General features: G+C 35.3%; 4 protein-coding genes across 6 annotated transcripts in view; 1 reads left to right on the top strand and 3 right to left on the bottom strand.

The window, feature by feature from the left end:
• Positions 1 to 14,743, top strand: part of LOC141538161 (uncharacterized) — a 79,867-nt gene extending 65,124 nt beyond the window's left edge. For all 3 annotated transcript variants that reach the window (XM_074259512.1, XM_074259514.1, XM_074259513.1), the window contains one exon: positions 14,603 to 14,743. The gene's annotated coding sequence lies outside the window, so the exon portion shown is untranslated. The remainder of the gene's footprint in view (positions 1 to 14,602) is intronic.
• On the bottom strand, positions 6,230 to 7,610 carry LOC141538115 (uncharacterized). Its single transcript, XM_074259439.1, has 2 exons — positions 7,450 to 7,610; positions 6,230 to 7,350 (listed from the first exon to the last, which is right to left on the bottom strand). Exon 2 carries the CDS (start codon positions 7,195 to 7,197, stop codon positions 6,259 to 6,261), a length of 939 nt encoding a protein of 312 aa, XP_074115540.1. The 5' UTR covers positions 7,198 to 7,350; positions 7,450 to 7,610; the 3' UTR covers positions 6,230 to 6,258.
• Positions 9,278 to 13,226, bottom strand: LOC141538041 (uncharacterized). Its single transcript, XM_074259304.1, has 6 exons — positions 12,895 to 13,226; positions 12,118 to 12,514; positions 11,243 to 11,449; positions 10,846 to 10,976; positions 10,338 to 10,545; positions 9,278 to 9,421 (listed from the first exon to the last, which is right to left on the bottom strand). The coding sequence occupies exons 2-6, from the start codon at positions 12,124 to 12,126 to the stop codon at positions 9,410 to 9,412; spliced, it is 567 nt and encodes a 188-aa protein (XP_074115405.1). The 5' UTR covers positions 12,127 to 12,514; positions 12,895 to 13,226; the 3' UTR covers positions 9,278 to 9,409.
• Positions 14,744 to 16,970: 2,227 nt separating the features above from the next.
• On the bottom strand, positions 16,971 to 19,292 carry LOC141537891 (ATP-dependent DNA helicase PIF7-like). Its single transcript, XM_074259100.1, has 2 exons — positions 18,248 to 19,292; positions 16,971 to 18,154 (listed from the first exon to the last, which is right to left on the bottom strand). Exons 1-2 carry the CDS (start codon positions 19,290 to 19,292, stop codon positions 16,971 to 16,973), a joined length of 2,229 nt encoding a protein of 742 aa, XP_074115201.1.
• Between the last annotated feature and the right edge of the window lie 5,389 nt (positions 19,293 to 24,681).

The following is a 24,681-nucleotide window of genomic DNA, read 5'->3' as shown; positions in this document are numbered from 1 at the left end:
AAGAAGGTACTTGGAGAATGTGCGGTGATTATCGACCCCTTAACACCATCACTAAATGAGATAACTATCCACCACCTCACATAAATGATTTATTTCCACGCCTAGCTGAAAAAAAATTTTCTCCAAAATCGACGCAGAGAAAGCCTACCTAGGAATACCAATGCATCCAGACGACATTGAAAAAACTGCTATCACAACACCCTGGGGGCTTTACGAGTATCTTGGCATGCCATTTGGGTTAAAAAATGCATCAGCTACTTACCAGCGCTACGGTGATTCCATCATCCGCGATCTCAACTTCGTATTTCTGTACGTCGATGATTATCTAATATTCTCTGACAGTGAAGAAGAACACGAAGAACATATTCGCATACTGCTCAAGAGACTCAAGCAACACAAAATAATAATTAATTTAAAAAAATGTGTCTTTGCTCAGCCACAGATTGATTTCTTAGGTTTCACAATTACCGCAGACGGCTATGCACCAAAGGCAGACAGAGTTGCAGCCATCAAGAACTATCCAAAACCTGAAACCATCGTCGAGCTTCGTAGATTTTTCGGCATGGTGAATTATTACCGGCAAAACATACCTGATGCTGCTCAATTACGTCTACCTCTCAACAGTTACCTCAAAGAGTCGATTAAAAACGATAAAACAAAAATTATTTGGACTTTTGAAGCTGAAGAAGCGTTCAACAAATGCAAGCAGCAGCTAGCATCAACAACACTTCTGACTTTTCCCTCAGCAACAGCCCCGTTGGCTCTTACCACCGGTGCGTCATCATCAGCCATTGGAGCAAAATTGGAACAGCTGGAAAATGACACGTGGAAACCCATCGGTTTTTTCTCACGCAAACTCAGCCAAACTAAAACTCGTTACAGTACTTACGATCGAGAACTCCTCGCCATTTTTGCTGCAGTAAAATTCTTCCATCATCTCCTAGACTGTCGTAAAGTTGTCATCTGCACTGATCACAAACCTCTCATCTACGCCTTCAAATAGAAGTTAGATAAGGTTTCTGAGCGTCAAACACGTCAACTCGAGTACATTTCACAATTCACTACTGACATAGTCTACGTAAAAGGTGAAGATAACACTGTGGCAGACGCCCTTTCACGTATCAACGCTATTGACATGCCATCAATCCTCACTCCTTTAGAAATTCATCAAGCTCAGCAGAACGATGAAGAATTAAAGAACCTGGTTCAAAATTCAATGTCGCTAAAACTTCAAGAACTTACCATTGAAGGAGTAAAAATATTCTGTTATATAACCGCCGGCATTATCAGGCCGTACATTCCTTAAACTCTAAGAAAAACCGCATTCAACGTAGTACATAGTCCATCGCATCCTGGTGGAAAAACAACATCAAGAAATCTACTAGAAAGATTCATCTGGCGTGGTATCCGTAAAGACGCGATAAAATGGTCTCGTGAGTGCATGGCATGCCAAAGAACCAAAATACATCGTCACAACAGAATTAAACCAAATCACCCAGATGCTCCAGACAACAGATTTAACCACGTGCACCTAGATATCATTTTTCTGCCTAAAGTTGGAGACTATCAATATTGTCTACAAAGATTGATCGTTTCACCTGGTGGCCAGTCGCTGTACCAATTAAAGACATGACTGCTGAGACTGTAGTGACAGCTTTATTTGATCACTGGATAGCTCACTACGGAACTCCATCTCAAATCACCATAGATCAAGGTACACAATTTGAATCAGCTTTATTCTCAGAACTAGCAAAACTAGTTGGTGCTAGCAAAACTCGCACCACTCCTTATCATCCACAGTCCAACGGCATCGTAGAAAGAATGCATCGCACTCTCAAAACTGCTCTCATGAGCTCGCCAAAACCGTGGACTGAAATATTATCAACCGTTCTACTAAGACTTCGGACGAGTTTTAAAAAAGATATTCAAGCAACTCCAGCCGAACTACTCTACGGAACCTGCTTACGTGTTCCTGGAGAATTCTTTTTATCAGTCGAACTACCAGCTAATCCTCAAATATTTGTAGAAAGACATCGAGAGTACATGCGTGGACTCAGACCCACTACGACGGCTCATCATAATAAAGCCCGTGTTTTCATTCTCAAGAACCTCGACACATGTTCACATGTCTTCGTACGGTGTGATCATGTCAAGGCATCACTTGAAGCACCATACATTGGACCTTATAAAATGATCCAAAGAGTCACGGATCGGATATACAAGTTGGACATCGATGGAGAGGAAAAAAACATCTCGATCGAACGACTGAAACCAGCTTACATATCCAAGAACGACGACGATTTTCCACCCGAGCCTGAGACGTCAACTGCACAACCTGTTCAACCGCAAGAACACTGGGGCTCCGTCATGGACAGACCTCAACGAACGTACCAACGCAAAGTAACGTTCAAAGTTCCCGCGGAAGTTCACTCAGGGGGAAGTGGTTGTGGCAGTCCGGTCGCCTCTCTCACGCCACAGTGGCCTTACACTGAACTAAATATACCTCAACACCACCAACGACGAGAGAGAAAACTACAGACCTTCCCGCCTACAAATTATTATTATTATTCTAATTACCAACCGATATTACGCGCTACAGCTGTATCTCACTAAAAGTTTATTTATTTAAATGTAATTGTTTAAACTAAGTGTTTGTTTATAATAAAATTTATTAGACCACGAATTTACTGATCACCGATTTATTTAACTAGACTTAACACGCTCGCTTCGCTCGCCTTCATTCTTTTAAAAATCCTATCACTATCTCAGTCGATAAATCAACAACCGAATAAAATAGTCACAGAAGTGACGTAAAACGATACGACATCCGGCCATCAACTTTTTAGAAGAGTTGACAACTTTTCTTTCGGAAAAATTGAATTTGAAAATGAATAATGATCCACAAGAATCCACAACAAAATATGGGACCACCATTGACGCGGTATTTTTCAGATATTTAGAGGATATCAAGTCTCAAACTTATGTTTCTTATTTCAGTTACCATAAGCCTATAGTTTCAATGATAAAAATTCCAGAATAACCTACATGTATTGTAAGATAATAAAAATATTTTGAATAATATTAACTTCTCATTTATTCAATAAAAGAAAAAAATTTGTTTTCTTATCGGTCACCACGCTCAAAAAGTGTAACTTAAATTAATATCAAAGAAAAAAAAGTAGCTTAATACTGCATGAATAAAATAAACAAATAATTATAATTGCATAAGTTGATAAAACAGGGCAGAAGGCTGTTACCTAAAACAGATCCCGGAAACATGTCTCCCGCATTCAGTGTGTGATTGAGTTCGAAACAACTCAAAAAGCATACACGCCCCGAATTCGACGCATTGTTGCTGAACTTCGGTGGCGTCATCACACACTGAACAAGAGTACTCTTCTTGTCATCAAAGAAGAGTCTCTTAATAAATTGCGGGCTCTAGTGACTGCCAAAAAGTCACTAGAGAAAAGGCTGAAGCGGTTGGTCGACAACTCGTTGTTTCGATCCAGCCCCTCACGGTTTCTGACAGCAAAGACCGATGTTACTGGGACTTATCCAACACCTGAGCGGGTGGAAGCTTTTTGGACTGAGTTGTATGGAGATCAACCAAACGTGAACGCCAATACTCCAGCTCTGCACGACTTCAAAGCATTCTGTCGGGAACACCGTCGGCAGAATGCTGATGAAGAGAGCCCTGCAGTCAGTGTGGATGAAGTTCGTTCAGCTCTAAATGGCAGCAAAAATTGGGCTGCCCCGGGACCAGATGGCATTAATGTCTTCTGGTGGAAGAAGTTTACTTCTACCCACCTCCATCTGGCCTGCATATTTACATCGTACATTAGAGCTGACGATCCGATTCCGAACTGGCTTGTAGAAGGGCGAACCGTACTGATACCTAAAAAAGGTGACTTGTCTGACCCTAAGAATTTCAGGCCTATCACCTGCTTGAATGCGGTTTATAAATTTTTACAAAAATTTTAAATAACCGTATCTTGCAGCAGATAGAGCCTGTATGGCAACAGATATATGAACAACGTGGAAGTAAAAGAGGCCTGTCAGGTTGCAAGGAGAACCTGATAGTGGATCGATGCGTCTTACAAGATGCGATCTACTATCAACGCAACCTGTCAATGGCTTGATTGACTATCGCAAGGCATTTGACTCAACTCCACATGAGTTGATTTTATATCTACTCAAATGCCTGGGAGTCAATCCCGAAATAGTGGAATGCATTCGGCGTACAATGCAGCTCTGGCGAACGCGTTTTCACATTGGAAGTGGAAACGCATTGCACGTAACCGGAGTTGTAGAGTACAAACGAGGGGTCTTCCAAGGCGATTCCTTGAGCCCTCTGCTGTTTTGCATTTCACTGCTGCCTATATCTGTTGCTCTCCGTAAAACTCGTGGGTACTCTGTGGGGCCTCCGGGTGATCGAAAATATTCGATCACCCATCTGCTTTACATGGATGATCTGAAGCTATATAGTGCTGATGAAGATCATCTACAAGCAGCCCTCAACATCGTAGCAGAGTACTCACGAGATGTCGGAATGTCTTTTGGGTTGGACAAGTGTGCGGTCGTACATCTGGCGAGGGGTAAGTGCTCTGATACTGGTGATGATGTCGAGTTAGTAGATGGGAGTGTCTTAAGTCAATTAGACGCCGGGGAGTTGTATAGATATCTAGGAATGGAAGAGCACCGCATGCATGCGGTCTTTGAAGTCCGAACAACTCTCCAGAGCGAGTATGTTAGGAGACTCCGGAAAATTTGGTCCTCCGAACTTTCCGGCAAAAACAAAGCCTCAGCTACTAACATGCTCGCTGTCCCAGTCTTACTATACTCTTTCGGTGTCCTGAAATGGACCCGAAAGGATTTACGAGATCTCGACATCAAAACCCGTAAGATCATTAATATGAATCGGAGCATGCACCCCAATTCATCAGTCGCCAGATTATACCTCTCCCGGTCCATCGGTGGGAGAGGTTTGCAGAGTTTGGAGCGGCTTCACGACCGTTTGGTCCTGGGTTTAACTCACGAAGTTGTCAATTTCACTGCAGACGAGGATGACTTTCTTATGCAAATTGTACATAAACATGAAAATGCGCATAAGGGGTCATTCTTGTATAAGGCAGCAATATATGTGGCAAGAACCCTTGGTCTTGGAGAAATAAACGCTCTTATGGAACTCCGAAAGGAGGAATTTAAGAGCGTCATCAGGAACGCCGAGGAAAAACTACTCCTTGGCGAACTGATGGACAAGTCCATGCACAGCGTGTTCTTTAAACACGTGCGTGATCATGGCTTGTCCATCCAGCTGACGTTTTCCTTCTTAAAGTCAGCGGGCCTGATGTCCGAGACTGAAGGGTTCATATTTGCCTGCCAAGATGGTGTCATTAACACTCTTGAGTACCGTAGCAAGGTGCTCCAGGTGCAGCTTCCGGACACGTCCTGTAGGAGGTGTAGACAACATCCGGAGACGCTTATGCACCTTTTATCGGCATGTCCAGTGCTGGCGAGAGGTGCATATATCCAGCGTCACAATGCTGCCCTGAGAGTACTGTACTACTATCTTCGTCATTGCTACGGTATTGACGTGACACCAGTGCTGCCTTATTTGCCAGGAGATATTCCCCAGGTTGTTGAGAATGACAGTTGCAAAATTTATTGGAACATGCCATTTGCAACAACCCGGCGGATAGATCACAACAAACCTGATATTGTGCTCTTCGACAAGGCCACTCGTGATATTTATGTCATTGAGTTCTCGGCCCCGGCTGAATACAACATCTCAGCCAAAGAAGAGCACAAAAGACAAATATATCAGGATCTCCTGTTTGAAATTGGCAAACTTTATCCAGGTTACCGTGTCAAGCTTCTCGTCCTGATTGTTGGCGTCCTAGGAGGGATGAAACAGTCTTTTGTATCCTCACTTGCCAAAGTTCCAGCTTGCTCATCAAAAGATGAGTTCTTGGCAGTTAGGATGCAGAAGGCTGTTTTACTTGGTTCTCTCCGTCTCTTAAGGGAAATGACTTTGGCCTGCTGTGATCACTAACCGCCTTGTTGTGCAGAGTGGTCCAGCAGTAACGGATGGAACTCAGGCTGGGCCCTCGGAGAATCGGACTCCGGGGATAACCCCCCTGAGCATTTAATAGCAAAATAATAATAATAATAAAGTATTCAAATAGTTTAGGTAATTTTATTCTTAATTAATAAGCGTATTTATGTTGAAAGTAGAATATTACTGAAGAGTTTAATAAGTTAAGCTAGTTTAGAAATTTTACGATGTTTCTTGGCCATCATCTTTCGTTCGTTAAGAGTTCGGTTGATAAGATTAGCTAAAAAATTACCTCTCATAATTACAAAATTATTCAATATTTTAGCCGTAAGCTCCTTTTTGTGTTCATCACATCCTAGGATTGCGAGGCATTTAACTTTTGCTATTTTCTCTAGCACTTGGTGCATAGTATTTATTTTAACAGTTTTAGTACCAACTGCGGTTAAAACTATTTGTTCCAATTTTTTAATTAGTCTGAATAAATTTTCACTGGGAAAAATTAATCCACCGTTGCTCATTAATTCTATGACCCGATCACGTTCAGAGGAATTCGCAGAGCGTAATGTTTCAATACATTCACAGCAAAAAGTCATTCGCTGAAATTTTCTCGCAACATATCCAGCAATATAAGCAACTATACCATCACTGGTGGAAACAACATCATAATCATGATGGTAATGCTGGTCATCACGAAAACTATTACTTCCTTCCCAATCATTTTCACTTTGTAAAAAGTTTTCATTTGAATCAATATTAATTTTATTTTGATTATGATCATTAATGTTGTTTACAGTAGAAGAATCGTCAACCTCAGTTAAATTTTCGAACGGATAATGATTATCGTGATACAAATCATCATCGTCCTCTATATCATCCTCACTATCTTCGTCTAATAAACTTTCGAATGGTTTTCTAATAAATGACGGCATAGTATCATCATTGTCGTCATCACTATCTTCGTCTAACAAGCTTTCAAAGGGTTTTTTAGCCACAGAGGTATTTGGATGAGAAAATGTATTATTATTATCATCACTAGACGAATAATTATTACTAGAAATACCATTTTCAACAATAGCGTCAATTTCATTCAGCCAATTTTTTTTTAATGCATTAGCTGTAGCCAGAGAATCTTTGGACTGCATTAATGATTATAGTAATTCACCAGCTGTGACATTGGACCCTTTCGGCGGCGTGACTAATGAATATGAACACAATAATCGAAAAACTTGCCCGAAAAGGATTGTATCCGGATGATCGTTGCAACGACAAACACTCCGCATTATACCGAAGAACTTCTAGAAATTAAATAAGATTCAAATATTAAAAAAAAAAGAATATTTACTATAACAATTTTTAATTATTCATTTGATAAAAATCCAACGATTAATACATACTTCTAATTGATCTTGATTAAGCCGCGATGTCATCAAGTACTCAAAATTACATTCTTTTTGCAAAAATTCACTTAGCTCTAAAGTAGCCTGTAACGTAATTTTTAATCCAGTAAGAGTACTAGGAGTAATTGCGAAAAAAAATTTATCATCAACTTCATTTTCATTTTTGATTTTTGTTTTTTGCCTTTCTTCTTTTTTTTATAAAGTTCTCTTTCTTCATTAGCTTTGGCTTCCCAAATCTTCAGATAATCAATAAAATCACTTATTACCTAGCAAAAATAAATAGCATTACTTATTTATCCTCTATCTTATGGTAGTAGAAATTACTCCAGAAAAATGCATGTTTCAGAAAATAGGATACATAGTCCAAGAGAATATCAGCTATGATAAAGATTAGGAACTTCCGCAACTAATAAACTCAAATTCATTGAATTTGACTATCATTTGAAGTTTCGTTTAATAAGTTTCATGTTGAAAATGTAAGTAAACTTGCGAGACTGGATTATTTGCAAACATTAGTAGGAATAATGTCATGATAAGATTGGAGTGTCTTAAATTATTTTTATAGTTATATACTTACATATATATACTTTATAAATATTTTCCAATATTGGTTATAATATGTGATCATGTACACATGGTATAATGATGGTTTCATGTTGACAATGGTTCTCCGTTTAGAACTATAATTTTCGCTTTATTATTGCGAAAAAATTGTATGAAGCTATCAAAAGACCTAATGTATATATTAAAAATTACCTTTTTTCGGGGACAATTATCATTTAAACGTAAAGCATTCAAAGGAGTATGTGAACTCATGGCTTCAATTAAATCATTTACTCTTTTAATAAAAGCCACTGTTGGATCGCAATCACTGAGCTCAGGAGTAGCGTTCTTATAAGTCGCCATTGCAACTTGTATATTTTTCGAAAAAGCTAAAAACAAAAAGTTTTAATTTTTCTCATTAAAATTAGATAAGCAGTTGTTATGATTGAAAATTTATAAAAATTAATTTTTATCAAAATAAGAATAAATACATCTTATTATTTATTTTAACTGAATTAGCTATTTATAATATGAATTGTTAGAAATTAAAGATAAATATTAGGCCAGTTACCTCGATGTTAATGATAATCTTAAATTCATTTTAACTTACTCTCACAGCTTTATAATTATAATTACCTGATAAGCCAACGGGACATTCATCTTTTGATATCCTTCTGGATTTAAATGCTGGGGAGTTAGTTGATAAGCTATTTTTAGATTGGCTTTCAGATAAATTTCATGCAATAATAAAGCTTCCCAATGACTTTCTCTTACAAAACCATCTGGAGTCTAAAAAATAAATAACATTTTCATAAATAATTAAATACAATCATTGAAAAATTTGATAGTTGTAAAATTAAATAGGTCACTTATGAATATATTCATTCCAATGCTAACTAAATTGAAAATTCAATCGTGAATAATAGTACACTGATGTTAAAAATCATATTATAAGAGAAGCTTACCCAAAAAAACAATCGTTCCATAATTTTGTTCCTGAAACATTTTATTAAGTGTAGAAAATCCGAAATAAACCAAAGTCTGCGGTCAAAATTGCATGGATGATCACAACTACATTGTCCATCTTTGACACCGAAAAGTGTCCATGCTCCTCTGTTCCATTGAGCTGCATCAGAAGTAACGACATCAACATAAAACCCAGCATTCTCCAGTAATACGATGCATTCAATGAGTAATTTGTGAAGAATGGCACTCGTGACAGAATTTCTGCTCAGGAAGCTACCAACTACTTGCACCCAGTCACCCTGAAAAGATTGGTACATGAAGACTAAGGCATGATCAGCCCGACTGTTGATTAAATTTTCCGGAGTATGTGCCCCCAAGTCTACAAAACCATCAAGCTGCATAGTTCTCCGATTTAGCTTCACGGCTTCACTTAAAGCTACTTCATCTATTAAAAGGGTACCTAGGAGAAAAAATAAAAAATTGTTAGAATGAAATAAATGTGAATCAGATGTAGTCTAACAATAATAGCCAGCTACTGTTAATATTAAGCTACTGTTAAAAGTTAATGAAGCTTTTAAAGAGTTATTTAAAAATATCAAATACGAATTACTTTTTCAGCTAAAAACTTATGCGCTCGGATTTGTTAATATAATCATACTCGATAGCTAAGTAGAGTTGTTAGATATAGTTAAAATGGTTGCGTTTTTAAGATTTGCAGTTAGTAGTAAAGTGTGACAGGAATGGTGCATGGATACCCCGTTTTTCATGTGGTTCCATACGTGAACTTTTAATACGAAGAGTGTCGAATATGGCTTTAGGGAAACCAAAAGCGCTATCCAACTTCTGGATATATTTGTTAAGGGTGTCTTTGCAGGGAAGAGGGAGGATTTGACGTGCTCTGAGTCGTTCATATACCGCAGCACTTTTTATACGAAGTAGCAAACATTCATAAACCCACTCAACCGTATATCTTCGTTGTTTGGCATTTTTAGCTTTTACTGCATTAAAACAAGCACGAATTGCTAGTTGTTGCACGAGAGGCAAAATAGAAATTTCCGCTCTTAGAGCTTCATCTTTAATTGCCATACAATTAAGTCGTTGCGTTTCTATAATTTTGATGAGTGATTCATTCTGTAAAGGGTTAAATAGTTAAATAGGCATTTACAGGTGATTTAATTTAAGTTCTCAGATTGTAGTTGATTAAATTTGTATTCACAAACTAAACCGTATTGACGAAATGATAATGTAATGTAACGAGCATTGTATCAAACTTTTAAGTTTATTGAAAAAAAAATAAAAGAATATTGATCTTAAACACTCACAACCTGTAAATAGTCAAGTATACATGAAGAAACGATAAATAAGTAAATACCTACTTTATGTTTGAGGCGCTGAATTTGTTTAGTTTTCAGGCTCTCCTGGTACTTCAAGTCAGTGTACGAACTTTTAATGTCGGGTTTGACTTTGTACGATCGATTTTGCAATTTCCGTCTCAATTGCCGACAAGCAAAGCATCGAAAAAGATTCATCTGTTTCTTATATTGTTCGTCAGGCAATGACACACCAGAACACGCCGATGAACATCTATTATTAATGAGAAATGATACTAGTAAAGTTCATTTAACAAGTAATAAAAAACCTTAGAATTATCATTTTTAGGCAATTGTAGAGTATACTAATGTGCTCCGTACTTAAGACACACAATAATTATTAAGTTTGGTAATCGATTTTTTAAACATGGAAAGTCGATAGCAAATTTTTTAAATTTATTAATAACAAAAAATTAATGTCCGTAGCCAAAAAATGGAAAAGTATTTGTATTTTAAAAAACTAGATTTGATAAAAGTTACTAATTCTTTACCTCGAAGCGAGGTTATTACCTACCTTTCCTCATTAAATCCAGTCCCTTCACATAACTCACAGTTTTCCAATTCCTTCAAAAACTCCCAAAAATCAGATATTTGGGAAAAATTGGTATTGAATTCTACCGACTCTTGCGTTTTCAAGTTAAGTAACTAATCAAAAGTATAATATTAACATTACCACAAAAAAAAAACTGACGTTCGAACATTAGATTCCTATGAATTTTCAAAATTCTTGAAAGCTGTTCTATCAAAATCTTCAAAAATACGCGAAAAAAATCGAGAAAATAACTTTGAGAACTGATACATTTCTGTGTAATATTCGCTTCGAAGAAATTTGAACATTCGTTAGAAACCAACGTTCGGAACTTTATGTTTATACTGTGAAAAAATAAATTACAAGATCTAAAAATTCTTACTGATATATTGAAGTCTTCACTTATTTTTATACGAAATTTTAAATTCATGGATACTTTATCTAAATGACATAAAACTATATTTTTTGGATTAACTAAATCTGTTGTCCAACTCCAATTTTGTGGCAAAGCATTGAATTTCAACACGTTGATAATTGTTAATAAAGAACATTTCTCAAGACGTAATTCAGGAGTAGATAACTCACGTGGCTTGAAATGATTAAATAAACAAAAATTAATGATTATTTTTTTGTAATAATAGTTCTAAATTTATAGGAGACGATATAAGAGACATGTCTAAAGACTTAACTTTTTTAACATATTCATAATTCAGATTGTTTGATTTATTGAAATATCTTATAACATGATTCTTTAATTATTTCATTTACTTTTGTTTTAAAGAATTGAATAGAGAAAAGAACGTGAATATGAAAAAAAAAATAATTAATAATTTCTTTTCGAAAGACTATTTGTTTTATAACAATATTTTTCAAATTTAACTCTCATACACTGCTATAATAAATTCGAGTAAACTTGATAATTTTTATAATGAATGTTTCTTATTATTTATAATAGTATATTACACACCTACGGAAGAAAAGTAAGAAATGTCTCAGATCACATGTAATTGTCGGCCGAGGCGAAGCCGAGGTTGACAAATATGTGATCTGAGGCTTTTTTATTTACTTCCCGTGGAGTGTATACTATTTTTTTGCTCCACGAAGGCAGGGAGCTTCACTTTCTCAATATCTCAAGTACTTAAATAAATATTCTAACAAACAAGAGTAATTAGGCCTCCTAATTGTTTGTGCTTTTATCTTAAGTTGCAGAGTAATAATTCGAAATTTTAATTTTTCTTACTTGCATTTCGTTCTTACAATTATCATTTTCTTCAAAATTTTCAAATACGTCAATGCGTTTTGGTGACTCACAATTAATTATGTTTATGAGATCATTACTAATTATTGGTTCTTGGTTTTGTGGTGAGTTAGTTTTATGGTCATTTGTAATTAATAAATGGCATTGCATATACTGAGCTTCGTTATTTTCATTGTTGCAAGCTTTGTTTACACGGTTCGGATTCAACGTCGGAATAGCACCAGGCTTTAGCGAGTATCTTTTTCGAGGTAATTCTTCATAAATTCCAGTAGTCAATAATATTTTATCAGTTTTAATAATATCTTGATCATTAAAATGTAATTCACAGACATAATCTTTTTTTGGGGTGAGATCTTGCTTTAATCCACAGTTCCACAATTTTAACAAGTCTGGACACTTGAATAAACAAACAAAAAATTGACATGAAGTTATATTTGGAAATAATTTTGATAAGTTACTTTGAGTAAAACGTTAGCTCCAAAAAAATGGTAACGATGCAATTTTTTTAAAACTAATTCTAAGAAGAAAAAAATTACGTTATACCTTTTTACAATTTCTTTTTTAACTTGATCAAAAATGATACTAAAATCTACTGATATAAAAATTTTTGGGACTCTTGCAACATAAATTATTAAAAAAAAATATTTTGAAAAAAGAGCACTTATAATTTCCTTTAATTTCTATAGGTAAAATTTTTTTTATAATCATTTAATTAATATAAATTTAATTAGTATAAAAATTATTTCTTACAAAAATACTAAGTTAGGTCATATTACCTGTGGCACAATAAATAAAGACGTGTTTCGACTATTTAATTTTAATTTTTTATTACGATCTTTTATCCGGCCACTCAAACACCCATCAACTATACATTTATTTACCATTTTAAACTATTATCACTTTGATTATTAATTAAAAAACTAATTAACTAACTGAATTTCAATTTGGTGTTATTAATAAACAATAACAAACGGACGCCATGATCCGGACATTAGCGAACGTAGTGACGCCCTAGCGGCTTCTTTTTGAAAATGATCTATCCTCAGTTTTCCGGACGCACTAACTGTACATTTACCTATGTCGATCGTCCTCCTTATATCTAGCCTCCGTGGGCTTCTTTTTGAAAATGATCTATCCTCAGTTTTCCGGACGCACTAACTGTACATTTACCTATGTCGATCGTCCTCCTTATATCTAGCCTCCGTGCTCCCACCTTTACAGAAAATGAGGCAACTGATGAGATGTGTCTGATTCCACGGACAAACTTCCTGTAGAAGCAGTAGCAGCGAAACTTGAGGAGGTTTTTCTCGAAAGATAAATTCAATCTTGAAATTTGATTTACCGATACAGCAAAGAGATAAAACAATTGCAAATATATGAAATAATTTAAAGCACTTCTAAGGCACATTTAACTTTAGGCACTTGATATAAAAATTAAAAAGATATAAATATGAATATCGCAAAAATATTGAATTAGAGACTCGCTAAATAGTATAAATCAATTGTATTCTGATAAGAATTTCAATTAGAAACTAGAAAAAATATTTCAATTGATGAAAGCTGTACAGAATTAAAACACATTTTAACGAGTATGAGTCTAATCGCACTGCAAAATAAAGTAATACAAAAAAAATTCTGCAGAGAATTTAAAAATATAAATAAATTTAGCCCCAAAAAAAATTTCTTTACAAAACCGTTATTAATAGAATTTTTTAATCCATTTGAGTTGCCGAGCAATAAAAAATAATTCACCCGTTTATCTTTAGTTAGTGTACCCGTTTAACGCAAAAATGTTGAATAAGGTACTCATTTAGTACCATAAAGTATCTATTCTGCGGAAGAATTTTAATTACAAGATTGAGAGAAATAATTGAAGCGATTAAAGCCTTATGAGATTAAAAAAAAAATCCACCCGTTTATACGCACCCGTTTTCTGTTAATTGGTGCAAGTGTTAATTATGATATTATTTAATTTGGGATTTGTTGAGCAGTGTAAATTAATTTACTTCCTATGAAGTGTTTAACTTTACAAATATAATTATATATTTATTACTCATCCCTGTGCAGCATTAAAAAAAATCCACCCGTTTAGATGCGCCCGTTTACCTTTATTAGGTGCAAATGTTAATTATAAAATAATTTAATTTAGGATTTGTTGAGCAGTGTAAATTAATGAACTTCCTATTTAATATTTTACTTTTCAGGTAATGATATTTGCTTAAAATAAAGTTTAATAAATAGGTTAAATTGTAAGAAACAGAAAACAATTTAAAACAGCTCAATTTTTTATGTCATTCTTAATAAAGTAAATGGAATTGATAGAAATGTGAACAAACCTTCTTAACATATGATTTATTTACTTAATCGATCATAGAACTGTTGAAATTGTTTTCTAAACTTCAGTGCTTTTCGCTCGAATCGAACTTCCTCGATTTTTACATACAAATCGATAAAAATAATTAATTAAAAATTTGGTTATTTCAGAACATACCGCAACAATACAATGGTTACGATTGCGGAGTTTTTTTATGCATGTTCGCAAAATATATATGTTATGGATATAACACATTTAATTTTGCGCAAAAAGACATGCAGGACTGCCGAAAAAAAATTGTTGGAAAAATCATGCGGTCAGCGATTCATATTAACGCGGATTTTGGAAAAAATCCAGCAAATCCTGAGACTCCAACAGAGGAAAACAATTCAAACGCCGAAAAATTTCTCCTCGTCGGTTCCGCGACGTTCCATCAGGCTACTGAGAAGGTTTTTCATCACAAAAATATAAATTCTCAGTGCACAGCGATTGCAACTTACGCAATTATGGTAATTTCATTAAGAATGAAGTATGAGATATCGGAAAAACTTTTTAATAAAATTCTCATTGACGGTGATACATATTATCAAAAGTGCTTCGCCGCATTAGGCCCAAATCCACCGTCAACGTACTTGAATGTGGATGAACTATTACAGTTGAATTTTGAAAATAGAATAGTTACTCCACAAACGTTTGACATAGAAGTTGGTTATTTCAGCGATGATAATCTCAAAAAAAATATAGCCACCGCTATCAATAAATGTGAAGGAAACAATATCAAATTTGGAGGTTTTTTGTTTATTGGACAGGGCAAGACCGTCTCATTTAAAATGTTGAGCATCGGAGAAGCAAATTACTGGTTACTCTTTTATTCGCATAGTGTGACAGACAAGAACCGAATGGGTCCGCCCGAATCACCATCTAGTAAGGCCAGAGTGTTCATGTGTAAAGATTCTGAAGCTTTAGCTGAATTATTGTTGAGTGATTCGCAATTATTGAGGACGCCCTGGCAAATAATTCAAGTAAATTTTGTGATACAGACAGAGTCATAGGAAGTCTATTAATTAACTTTGCTCAACAAATCCTGAATTAAATAATTTTTTAATTAACCCTTGCACCTAATAAAGGTCAACGGATGCGTCTAAACGGGTGGATTTTTTTTTTAATGCTGCACAGGGATGAGTAATAAATGTATATTTTTAATTGTAAAGTTAAATGATAAATAGAAAGTCTAATAATTTACACTGCTCAACAAATCCTAAATTAAATTATTTTTTAGGTAACCATTGCACCTAATAAAGATAAACGGGTGCGTATAAACGGGCGGATTTTTTTTTTGTTTCATGCTGTACAGGGATGAGTCATAAAAATATATTCATAATTTTAAAGTTAAACATTTCAAAGGAAGTAAATTAATTTACACTGCTCAACAAATCCTAAATTAAATAATTTTTTAATTAACCCTTGCACCTGATAAAGGTAAACGGGTGCGTCTGAACGGGTGGCATTTTTTTATGTAATGCTGTATAGGTATGAGTAATAAATATATTTTTAATTGTAAAGTTAAAAATTTCATAGAAACTTCATTAATTTACACTGCTCAACAAATCCTGAATTAAATAATTTTTTAATTAACAATCGCACCTTATAAAGGTAAACGGGTGCGTCTAAACGGGTAAATTTTTTTTTTATTTAATGCTGCACAGGGATGAGTAAAAAATATATATTCATAATTTTAAAGTAAAATATTAAATAGGAAGTTCATTGATTTACGCTGCTCAACCAATCCTAAATGAAATAATTTTTTAATTAACCCTTGCACCTAATAAAGATAAACGGGTGGATTTTTTTTTGTTTCATGCTGTACAGGGATGAGTCATAAAAATATATTTATAATTTTAAAGTTAAACATTTCAAAGGAAGTAAATTAATTTACACTGCTCAACAAATCCTCAATTAACTAATTTCTCAATTAACTCTTGCACCAATTAAAGTCAAACGGGTGCGTATAAACGGGTGGATTTTTTTTGTTTAATAGTGTACAGGTATTAGTAATAAATATATAATTATATTTGTAAAGTTAAACACTTCATAGGAAGTAAATTAATTTACACTGCTCAACAAATCCTGAATTAAATAATTTTTTAATTAACAATCGCACCTGACAAAGGTAAACGGGTGCGTCTAAACGGGTGGATATTTTTTTTAATGCTGCACAGGGATGAGTAAAAAATATATATTCATAATTTTAAAGTAAAATATTAAATAGGAAGTTCATTAATTTACAGTGCTCAACAAATCCTAAATTAAATTATTTTATAATTAACACTAGCTGACCCGACAGACTTCGTCCTGTCAAAAAGATTTGTAATGTGGCAGTTTTTGTGCCTACGTATTTTAAAAAATTCTCCTGAACAGAACCGTCACCCTGGTGATAGTGCGTTGTGAATAAAAAATAATTAAATAAAACATATATAAGGATTTAAAAGTAAGTAATCGCTTTATTGTTAATCATGTGAATCATAATTATTATTATTATCATTGTAGTGCTTTGTGGTATACGATGTTTTTTGTTTGATTACCTGGCGCATAGATAAACAAATCTAATGGTTTTCCAACACGGGAACAGGCAACATACAATTGACCATGTGAGAAACATGGGTTTTCTAGATTAATACCACAAACACTTAATGATTGCCCCTGGGACTTGTTTATAGTCATAGCAAAAGCAAGCCGCACTGGAAACTGTAGTCGTTTAAACTCAAATGGCACATCAGTCGGAATCATTGGGATGCGCGGTATAAGAACATCTTCTCCTTTATACTTTCCTTTGAGTATAGTTGCTTCTATCACATTGTTTAGTAATTTTTTTATCGCTAACCGTGTACCGTTGCAAAGACGCGGTTGATTGATATTTCGCAACATTATAACCACCGATCCAACCTTTAATTGAAGATTGTGAGGTGGCAATCCTGGCAAATCCAGCGAGTTTAAAAATTCCGGTGGATAGTTGACTACATCATCTTGATTAGTAGCCGAATCAACTGATTTATATATCCTCAATTCGCCTGTAATTTGTTCTTGAATTTTGAAATTTAATTCATTTACATCTATGTTTTTTGCAACCAGTATAGCTCGTTCGCTCAACCAATCATGGTTTCTGTAATTTTGAGAAACATCTGGAAACACCTTCTGAATAAGTTCATCTTTTGATCGAGTTAACTGACAAAAACTTTGAGGAAAGTTAATGCAGCCAGTCAACATGTCTATAGGAAATTTGCCATTACCAATGTCAATGAGTTGTTTAGAGAATATGTTTCCAGATTGGTCATTTTGCAACTCGACACGCATATTCTTGCTTAAATGAAGTACTTTGACATGTTTCCACAAATTGGAGGACTTTAGACATGCATTGAGTTCATCAGCTGGCGTTGATCGTGGAATCACTGGCAATGTTTGACGAAAATCTCCTGCTAATAAAATCATTGCACCACCAAATCGGTTATTATTGCTCCGTAGATCTTTTAAGGTTCTATCTAAAGCCTCCAAAGATTTTTTATGTGCCATCGTGCATTCATCCCAAACAATCAATTTACATTGCTGCAAAACCTTTGCCATTGCAGAGTTCTTCGAAACGTTGCAGGTTGGAGTTTCATTGCTTTGCATATTTAATGGCAATTTTAGTGCTGAATGGGCTGTTCGACCACCTTCAAGCAAAGTTGCTGCGATTCCCGACGAAGCGAGTGCAAATGCAATTTTATTTTGTGAGCGAATTGTTGCTAATATTAATGAAATCAAAAAAGTTTTTCCTGTACCACCAGGTGCATCTAAGAAGTAAATCCCTCCAGTTTCATCATTTGTTACTTTCATAAGAGTTTCAAATACATACTTCTGTTGTTCATTTAACAGTGGAAGATTTGTTTGAATTAATTCTTTCAAAGCGTTGAGATCATACAGTTTTTCTCGATGCAACTCTTGGTTAAAAGCGTCATGCATTGGACGATTGGGCGCGGTCAGGCCTAATTGAATTAATAGTTTGTTTGACATTATCAAGCACATGTCCTCAATTGAAATCAATGCTTCATTGTAAATTTTTTCACTGATTTGTATATTTGGATTTCCCATTCTATTCCGTATTTGATACAAAATATCATCACACATATAATCTTTGTACTTGATCCACAAATCAATTGGGTTTGATGGAAAGCATGTAGATATGATTATAGAAAACAATGTTCGTATTTGATGAGCGTGTGATGATATTACAGCATCATTGAGAGTTTGATCCCAATGAGCGTCATTTTCAAGCAATTGCAAATGTTGACAGGCTTCTCTGTAGGATCCACACAATTCACCATCAACAGTTCGTAACTGTTGGAATGATGTTGGGCCACGTACATTGACTAATAGCAGTCGTAAATAAAAACATTCATCATTGCTTGGATGTACTGAATAAATCCGGCCAATCGCATCGGTGGAATATACATCTGTATATCCTGGAACTGGTTTTCCTTGTTTCCGTCGTATAAATCTCCTTGAGGATTGATTCCAGGTATAATATTTTGGCATTTCAGAATATAGCAATGTTTGTGCGAAATCATCGTTTTGACATGTCTCAAAAAAACTAGTTAATGTAGTAGATGGTGGCTGAGCAGCTCTTTGTACTGCGTTCTGTGCTGTAAAATACACTCTTTGTCCATTTTCTAAATGCACAGCTAAGTGAACAACAGAAGGGTGTCTCTCATGAATAGGAAAAGAAAATATTCGCCAAACTGCTTCATTACTACTGACATAGCGGCCCATTTGGTATTGGGTAACTTCATCATTGGAATTCTCTGCACCAATTCCAATCACAGCCATATCACTCCCTTTGGTTACATATTTGCAAATGTATTTAATAGATTTCACTGAATGGCAAGATTCAACGTTGATGTGTGCTTTGAATGTCTGATAAAATGGGTGAATATGGAACAATCCAACGATTATCTATTTCAATATCTTGTGGATTTAATTTGACAATTGTTGATTTTCCATTGTCTGCTGTCGATCTGCGACAATACAATGGATAACCGTCATTACCAGTAATTGTTTCCGATATTAATGTCCGTGGATATCATTTTGAACATTTACCATCCATCATACACGGTGAATTTTGATTAAGAGTTCCACAGGGACCATGTATCATGTTTTTGATAACTACCTCATGCAATCCAGGATCTACTTGTACATTAGGGATTTCAGCTGATATCACTGCATCAACTTCATTTGGCCTTATCTTTTCAACCAACCAAATCAAAATGTGTGCATGTGGCAATCCTCGTTTCTGCTACTCCACAGAATACATCCAGCAGCGTGTCTCACCAAACACATTATGTTTTACGATGAAATCCATTAAAGATTTCAACTTTTGTCTAAAGACTCTGGCTGTAATATGATGACGATCAATGGGTGATTGCGCAGGGAATAACTCCTGCTTGATTTCTATTCATTGCGGATTGCATGTAAATGTGATGAACAAATCTGCTGTACCATAATAACGAACATACGACATGGCATCTTGAGCATATTCGTGCATATGCCGAGGGCTTCCGATGTATGTTGCTGGAAGAATAGTCATCCGACCGACATTCTGTGCATTTCCATCAGTATTAATCGCATCTCGAAGGTGAATATACTCTTCAGATCGGAGTTTGGTTTGATTCAACCTGATGAATGTTAATCTCTCCGTTTCAATTTTAACATACATGTCAACAACGTATTTGTGATATAATCGCCGACATTTCAATATGTGATTATCTTCATTTTCCCGAATCATTAGGCGGTATGAATAATAGTTCATTGAACTGACTTTTTTGTTGGTTTCAGAACCTGTAAATAGATTTTGTTTTAATAACATTCAAATATAAAATTAAAATACATAATATAATGACTGAGATATTATCGCCATAGCTAAACTAATATTTTAGTTACCTGTAATGGGATTTATCATTTTTATTGAGAAATCGTAGTCATCTTCACCTTGCCAAAATATAATGGGATATTGCAGTGCATCATATGAGCGGTGTGTTTCCTTTATACGTTGTAATTGATCATTCCGACGATGTAAAACAATATCACGGGATTCCAAGTTTTCTCCAACTACAACGATAGCAACTTCATCAATAGTTGGTGCATTAAAACGTCTTGTATGTTGACCTGCAGGTGTTTTATCAGCTCTGATTACAATTTTGTGATTATCGGATGACATCAGATCCAGGGCAGTTTTAAACAATATAATCAATTGATTGTGTTGATGAAATAAAGTTTGTAATTATTCTACAATAGACCTCTTTACTAAATTGTTATGTGCACAACGCAGATCAATTTCTTGTGGTGAATTGCCCATAAAATAAATATAATAAAAGTGTCACTGAAACTGAATCACCATATAATATGATGACTAAGTGATATATAAGTGATTAAGAAATTGAAGATTAGTGACACATAACTTTGGTGACAGAAAATTTTGTTCGCTAAAATAATTATGAGTAACTGCTATAATACATACCGTGAAAGTTGGCATAAAATTTTCCCGAACTACATTTGTTGCCCCAAACGAAGTCATTTGAAAGCAATTGTTATATTGTTGGATATGTGTCAAAAAGTGTATAGAATCTCTTCCTATTCCTGAAACCAATGAGTACAATGGTTCTGGTGGTGGATCCAATGGTATCAATGGTATCATTCACTTTACCATTTGCGCAACACAATCCATTGGCTTCGTTTTTGTATTTTAATGCCTTACAGTGTGAGCAAACTGAGTTCATAGAACCAATAACAACACATTGGTAGTTACTGTAGTCAATTGACACATCGTAACTGAAAGCAGCTCGATTCAAACTTGCGCGATTATTAGTTGAATGTCGCGCTCGCGCTTCACGCGTTTGTGATATCCGAATTCTTTCACGTTCATTTCCATCGTCACGTTCTTGTGCAGTACGATTAGATCAGTAATTAGCTTGGTTTGTAGCATTTCTGGTTCTTCTACCTAAATTGCTTCGTCTTATAGGAGGCATATCAAATATAAATTATTTTTTCACTAATCACGAACTAAACAAACACTAACTAACTAAACACTCTGCACAAAACACGATATACGAATTTGTTTCGTGTATCAGTTGACAAAAGCAAACTCAGTAGATTAGGTAACAGACAACTTTTTTTTTTCTTTTAATTTGATATGACTTGAAGTCAAATCCTTTTAAGCCGTACGAATTGTTTTATTTATTTAAAATTTAGATATTAAAAATAATAAAACACTGTTGGTAACGCGATTTTTGTTTGACTGATGTAATGACGTGGAAACTGATGCATTTTATCTGTATTGTCGCAAACTCTCCACTAAGGAGAATTTCCGTAATTCTTCTATATGTAGTTGATTAGTTAGGAATTGGTTCAGGATCTATCTGTTTAAAATAAAAGACTCGGTGTTGGGGTGAATAATTGTGATTAATTTATTCCCCAAGAGGAGAAAACTCTAGCAATTGCTAGAGAAAAACTCCTCGAAGATGTTACAGTTGAGAGATATGTGAATGAATATGTGTGTTGATATGAATGTATATATGTTTGCACTGCTGTGCAATGAGGGGTGAGAATAGATCTCAGCCACCGTTAGGTTATTGTGGTTAACCGTCAACCGTTAATATCTCAGTAGAGATGTAAAATGTAATTATGATCAGAAAGGATCGTGTGTTTGTAATCGGAAGAGAATTGACTGTGTGTTTAGAATGGTTTGAAAGAACCAGTAGGTTCAAGTATTGAATTTGATCGCTGGGATCGAGTTGTGTTATAAGTTTGATCGCTGGGATCAAGTGTGTTATAAATTTGATCGCTGAGATCGAATCCTTGATCAGTGGGATCAAGTTGTGTTATGAATTGATCGCTGGGATCGAATCCTTGATCAGTGGGATCAAGTTATGTTATGAATTGATCGCTGGGATCGAATCCTTGATCAGTGGGATCAAGTTATATTATGTATGACCAAGGTTGTGAGACAGAGACAGCGGAGGAATAGGGCTAGGAAAATTGGGAGTGGGGAAAGGGACTGATGTTTGGAGAAGGGAGGACGAGAGGTGAACGGAGCAAAGAGGGAAGCGACAACGGCTACCTACTCTTCGTTACTTATGTTCGCCTGATACTTCGACGGGCGTATTTTCTGGCTAAATTATTATTTAACATTGTAAATAATTCATCTTTCTTGATTTAAGTTGTTGTTTACGAGTGCAGTATTATTATTTTAATAATTATTACTATTGAAAAGTTATTATTCACTAAAGACGTGTGGAAATATTTAGTTATTTAATTTAGTTTTGATTATAAATATTCAGAAATATATTTTTTTTTTAGTTAATATCGTTCTGTTCAAAACAATTAATGTTTAATAGTTCAGATGAGTTAATAATTAGTTAATCATAAAGTATGAGTTGGTCTGCGATGATTATTATTTGTGATTATGTTTTTTTTGTTTGTGTAAAAATTTATTGAAAGAAAATTAATGTAACTTAATTTTGGAACCAAATTATGGTAAATTTCCAATTTATAAATTATTCTAAGTCCCGAGCCAATTTAGTATGGGAATGTATTCTGTCGAATTTGTATGTAATCTGTTGAAGTGATCGAATGCATTCGATCTTTAATCTTCAAAGTCAAAATGAAAAACTTAGAATTTGACGAACCGAATGAATAGATAATGGAAGAATTGCCAATTAGAATAATAGTTTGTAAACATTGTATAGATGGCAAAAACGATCATTCCGGTTTGTGGTAAGAGTTTTGTTTGGAAAATGATAAAGTCCCAAAATTTTATCATGGAAAAGTAAGTCTTGGGACAGAGTGTTATTGTGGTGAATATTCTTCCGCCAATAACTCCTGGAGGGACATTACCTTGGCTCGCCTAGAGCATTGGTAAGTACTTCTGAAACTCTTGACAAGACTTGACTTCCTGGATTTTTGACCATCCGTCAAAAATCCAGTAGGTGATCATAAGCCGTGTAGGTGGGGGCGAAGAGGACATTCTCCATTCGCTCTCAGGGTAGCTGTTTAGGCCCAGGGGTGACGGCTAGTCTCCTGGGGAGCGGGTATTTAGTTGTTGGAGTTTTAGCTCGCGATTTTGGGACGCTCACGGGAGCAAGAATGTGTGTAGAGTTGTCTTGAAAAGACCAGTTTTGACAGTTTTAATCGGATCCTTGCGATTACCGACGAAAGTTTATTTTGGAGATGGTTTGCTTTTTTTTATTTAGCTTTTGGGATTTAATATAACCTAAATTTGTATCACGTGAGTTTTGTAAATCTTGTCCACAATTTATTTAAATGATTTTGATAAATAAATTTATCTATTATATTCTTTATCATAACCTGTTGGACTTTTGGAGTTTATTTTAGATTTAGTTACTCTATTTATGTTATTTACATCTAACTGAGTTTGTTTTTGGCTTTTACTTTATATCTTGGTATATTTTTGGTAATCCCCGTTTGACCCTGGACTTCGGCGAGCTTCAGATTCGAGCAACGGGGACGTTCGTGTCGCAGTAGTATCATTTTATAGTGCTTTTTATTATTTAAAAACACTCAAAAATTATCCGTTACAAATTTTTGGCGCTCGAACAGGGACCGTAGTATTGTTTTCGTGGTAGCGGGAGTTTTGGGTACTGCGATTTTTTTTTTGTTTAGCTAGTCTTTTGTGTCTATTAACTCACCAAGATGAGTAAGAGAACGGGTACAAAAACATGGGTATGGTCGCTAAAAAGGACGCGGTCATTAGTGAGCTCGAAAAGTTTCACGTGGAAATCGAGCCGAAGGCGACGCTGCCGGAGCTTAGATTTTTGCTAAAAACCGAACTTAACCGAGCACGAATGGCGAATGCGGGTCGTCCCGGTCGATATGACCAACTATTGACCGATCTCGATCAATCCGAGGTCGAATTGGACAACCTAATCGAGGTTATTGAGGAAAATGATGACGACGACCTGTCGGACGAGGTCCCGGAGGACGATGACGCGTCACCCGAGGCACTGACTGCCAGACAAAAACGAGCACGGGAGGAAAGATTGCGAGCCGAGATCGAGGCGGAAGAACGTGAGAGAATAGAACGGGAGGAACGCGAACGGTTAGCACGCGAGGCTGATGAAGAAAAGAGAGAGCAGGAGCGGTTAGCCCGCGAAACCGAAGCCGAAAAAGAGCTACGCGGTCGTTTGCGCCAGGAAATAAGGGC

The sequence above is a fragment of the Cotesia typhae genome, unplaced genomic scaffold, assembly GCF_013202065.1.
Source record: "Cotesia typhae breed Kobodo isofemale line unplaced genomic scaffold, CoteBio_Ctyphae contig_20, whole genome shotgun sequence".
NCBI classification, from domain to species: domain Eukaryota; kingdom Metazoa; phylum Arthropoda; class Insecta; order Hymenoptera; family Braconidae; genus Cotesia; species Cotesia typhae.
Note: the sequence above shows the minus strand (reverse complement) of the source record. Positions and strands in the feature narration are given on the sequence as shown.

Bases quoted from the DNA above. Each gene is read 5' to 3' on its own strand.
- LOC141538115 (XM_074259439.1), bottom strand. From the start codon at position 7,197: ATGCAGTCCAAAGATTCTCTGGCTACAGCTAATGCATTAAAAAAAAAT.
- LOC141538041 (XM_074259304.1), bottom strand. The intron at 10,977-11,242 runs GTAAGAATTTTT...ACTTTTGATTAG, and splicing joins GTGAAGACTTCAATATATCA to TTACTTAACTTGAAAACGCA. The intron at 10,546-10,845 runs GTAGGTAATAAC...CATTAATAATAG, and splicing joins ACTGGATTTAATGAGGAAAG to ATGTTCATCGGCGTGTTCTG.
- LOC141537891 (XM_074259100.1), bottom strand. From the start codon at position 19,292: ATGGCTGTGATTGGAATTGGTGCAGAGAATTCCAATGATGAAGTTACC. The intron at 18,155-18,247 runs GTACAGGAAAAA...CGGGAATCGCAG, and splicing joins CTTCTTAGATGCACCTGGTG to CAACTTTGCTTGAAGGTGGT.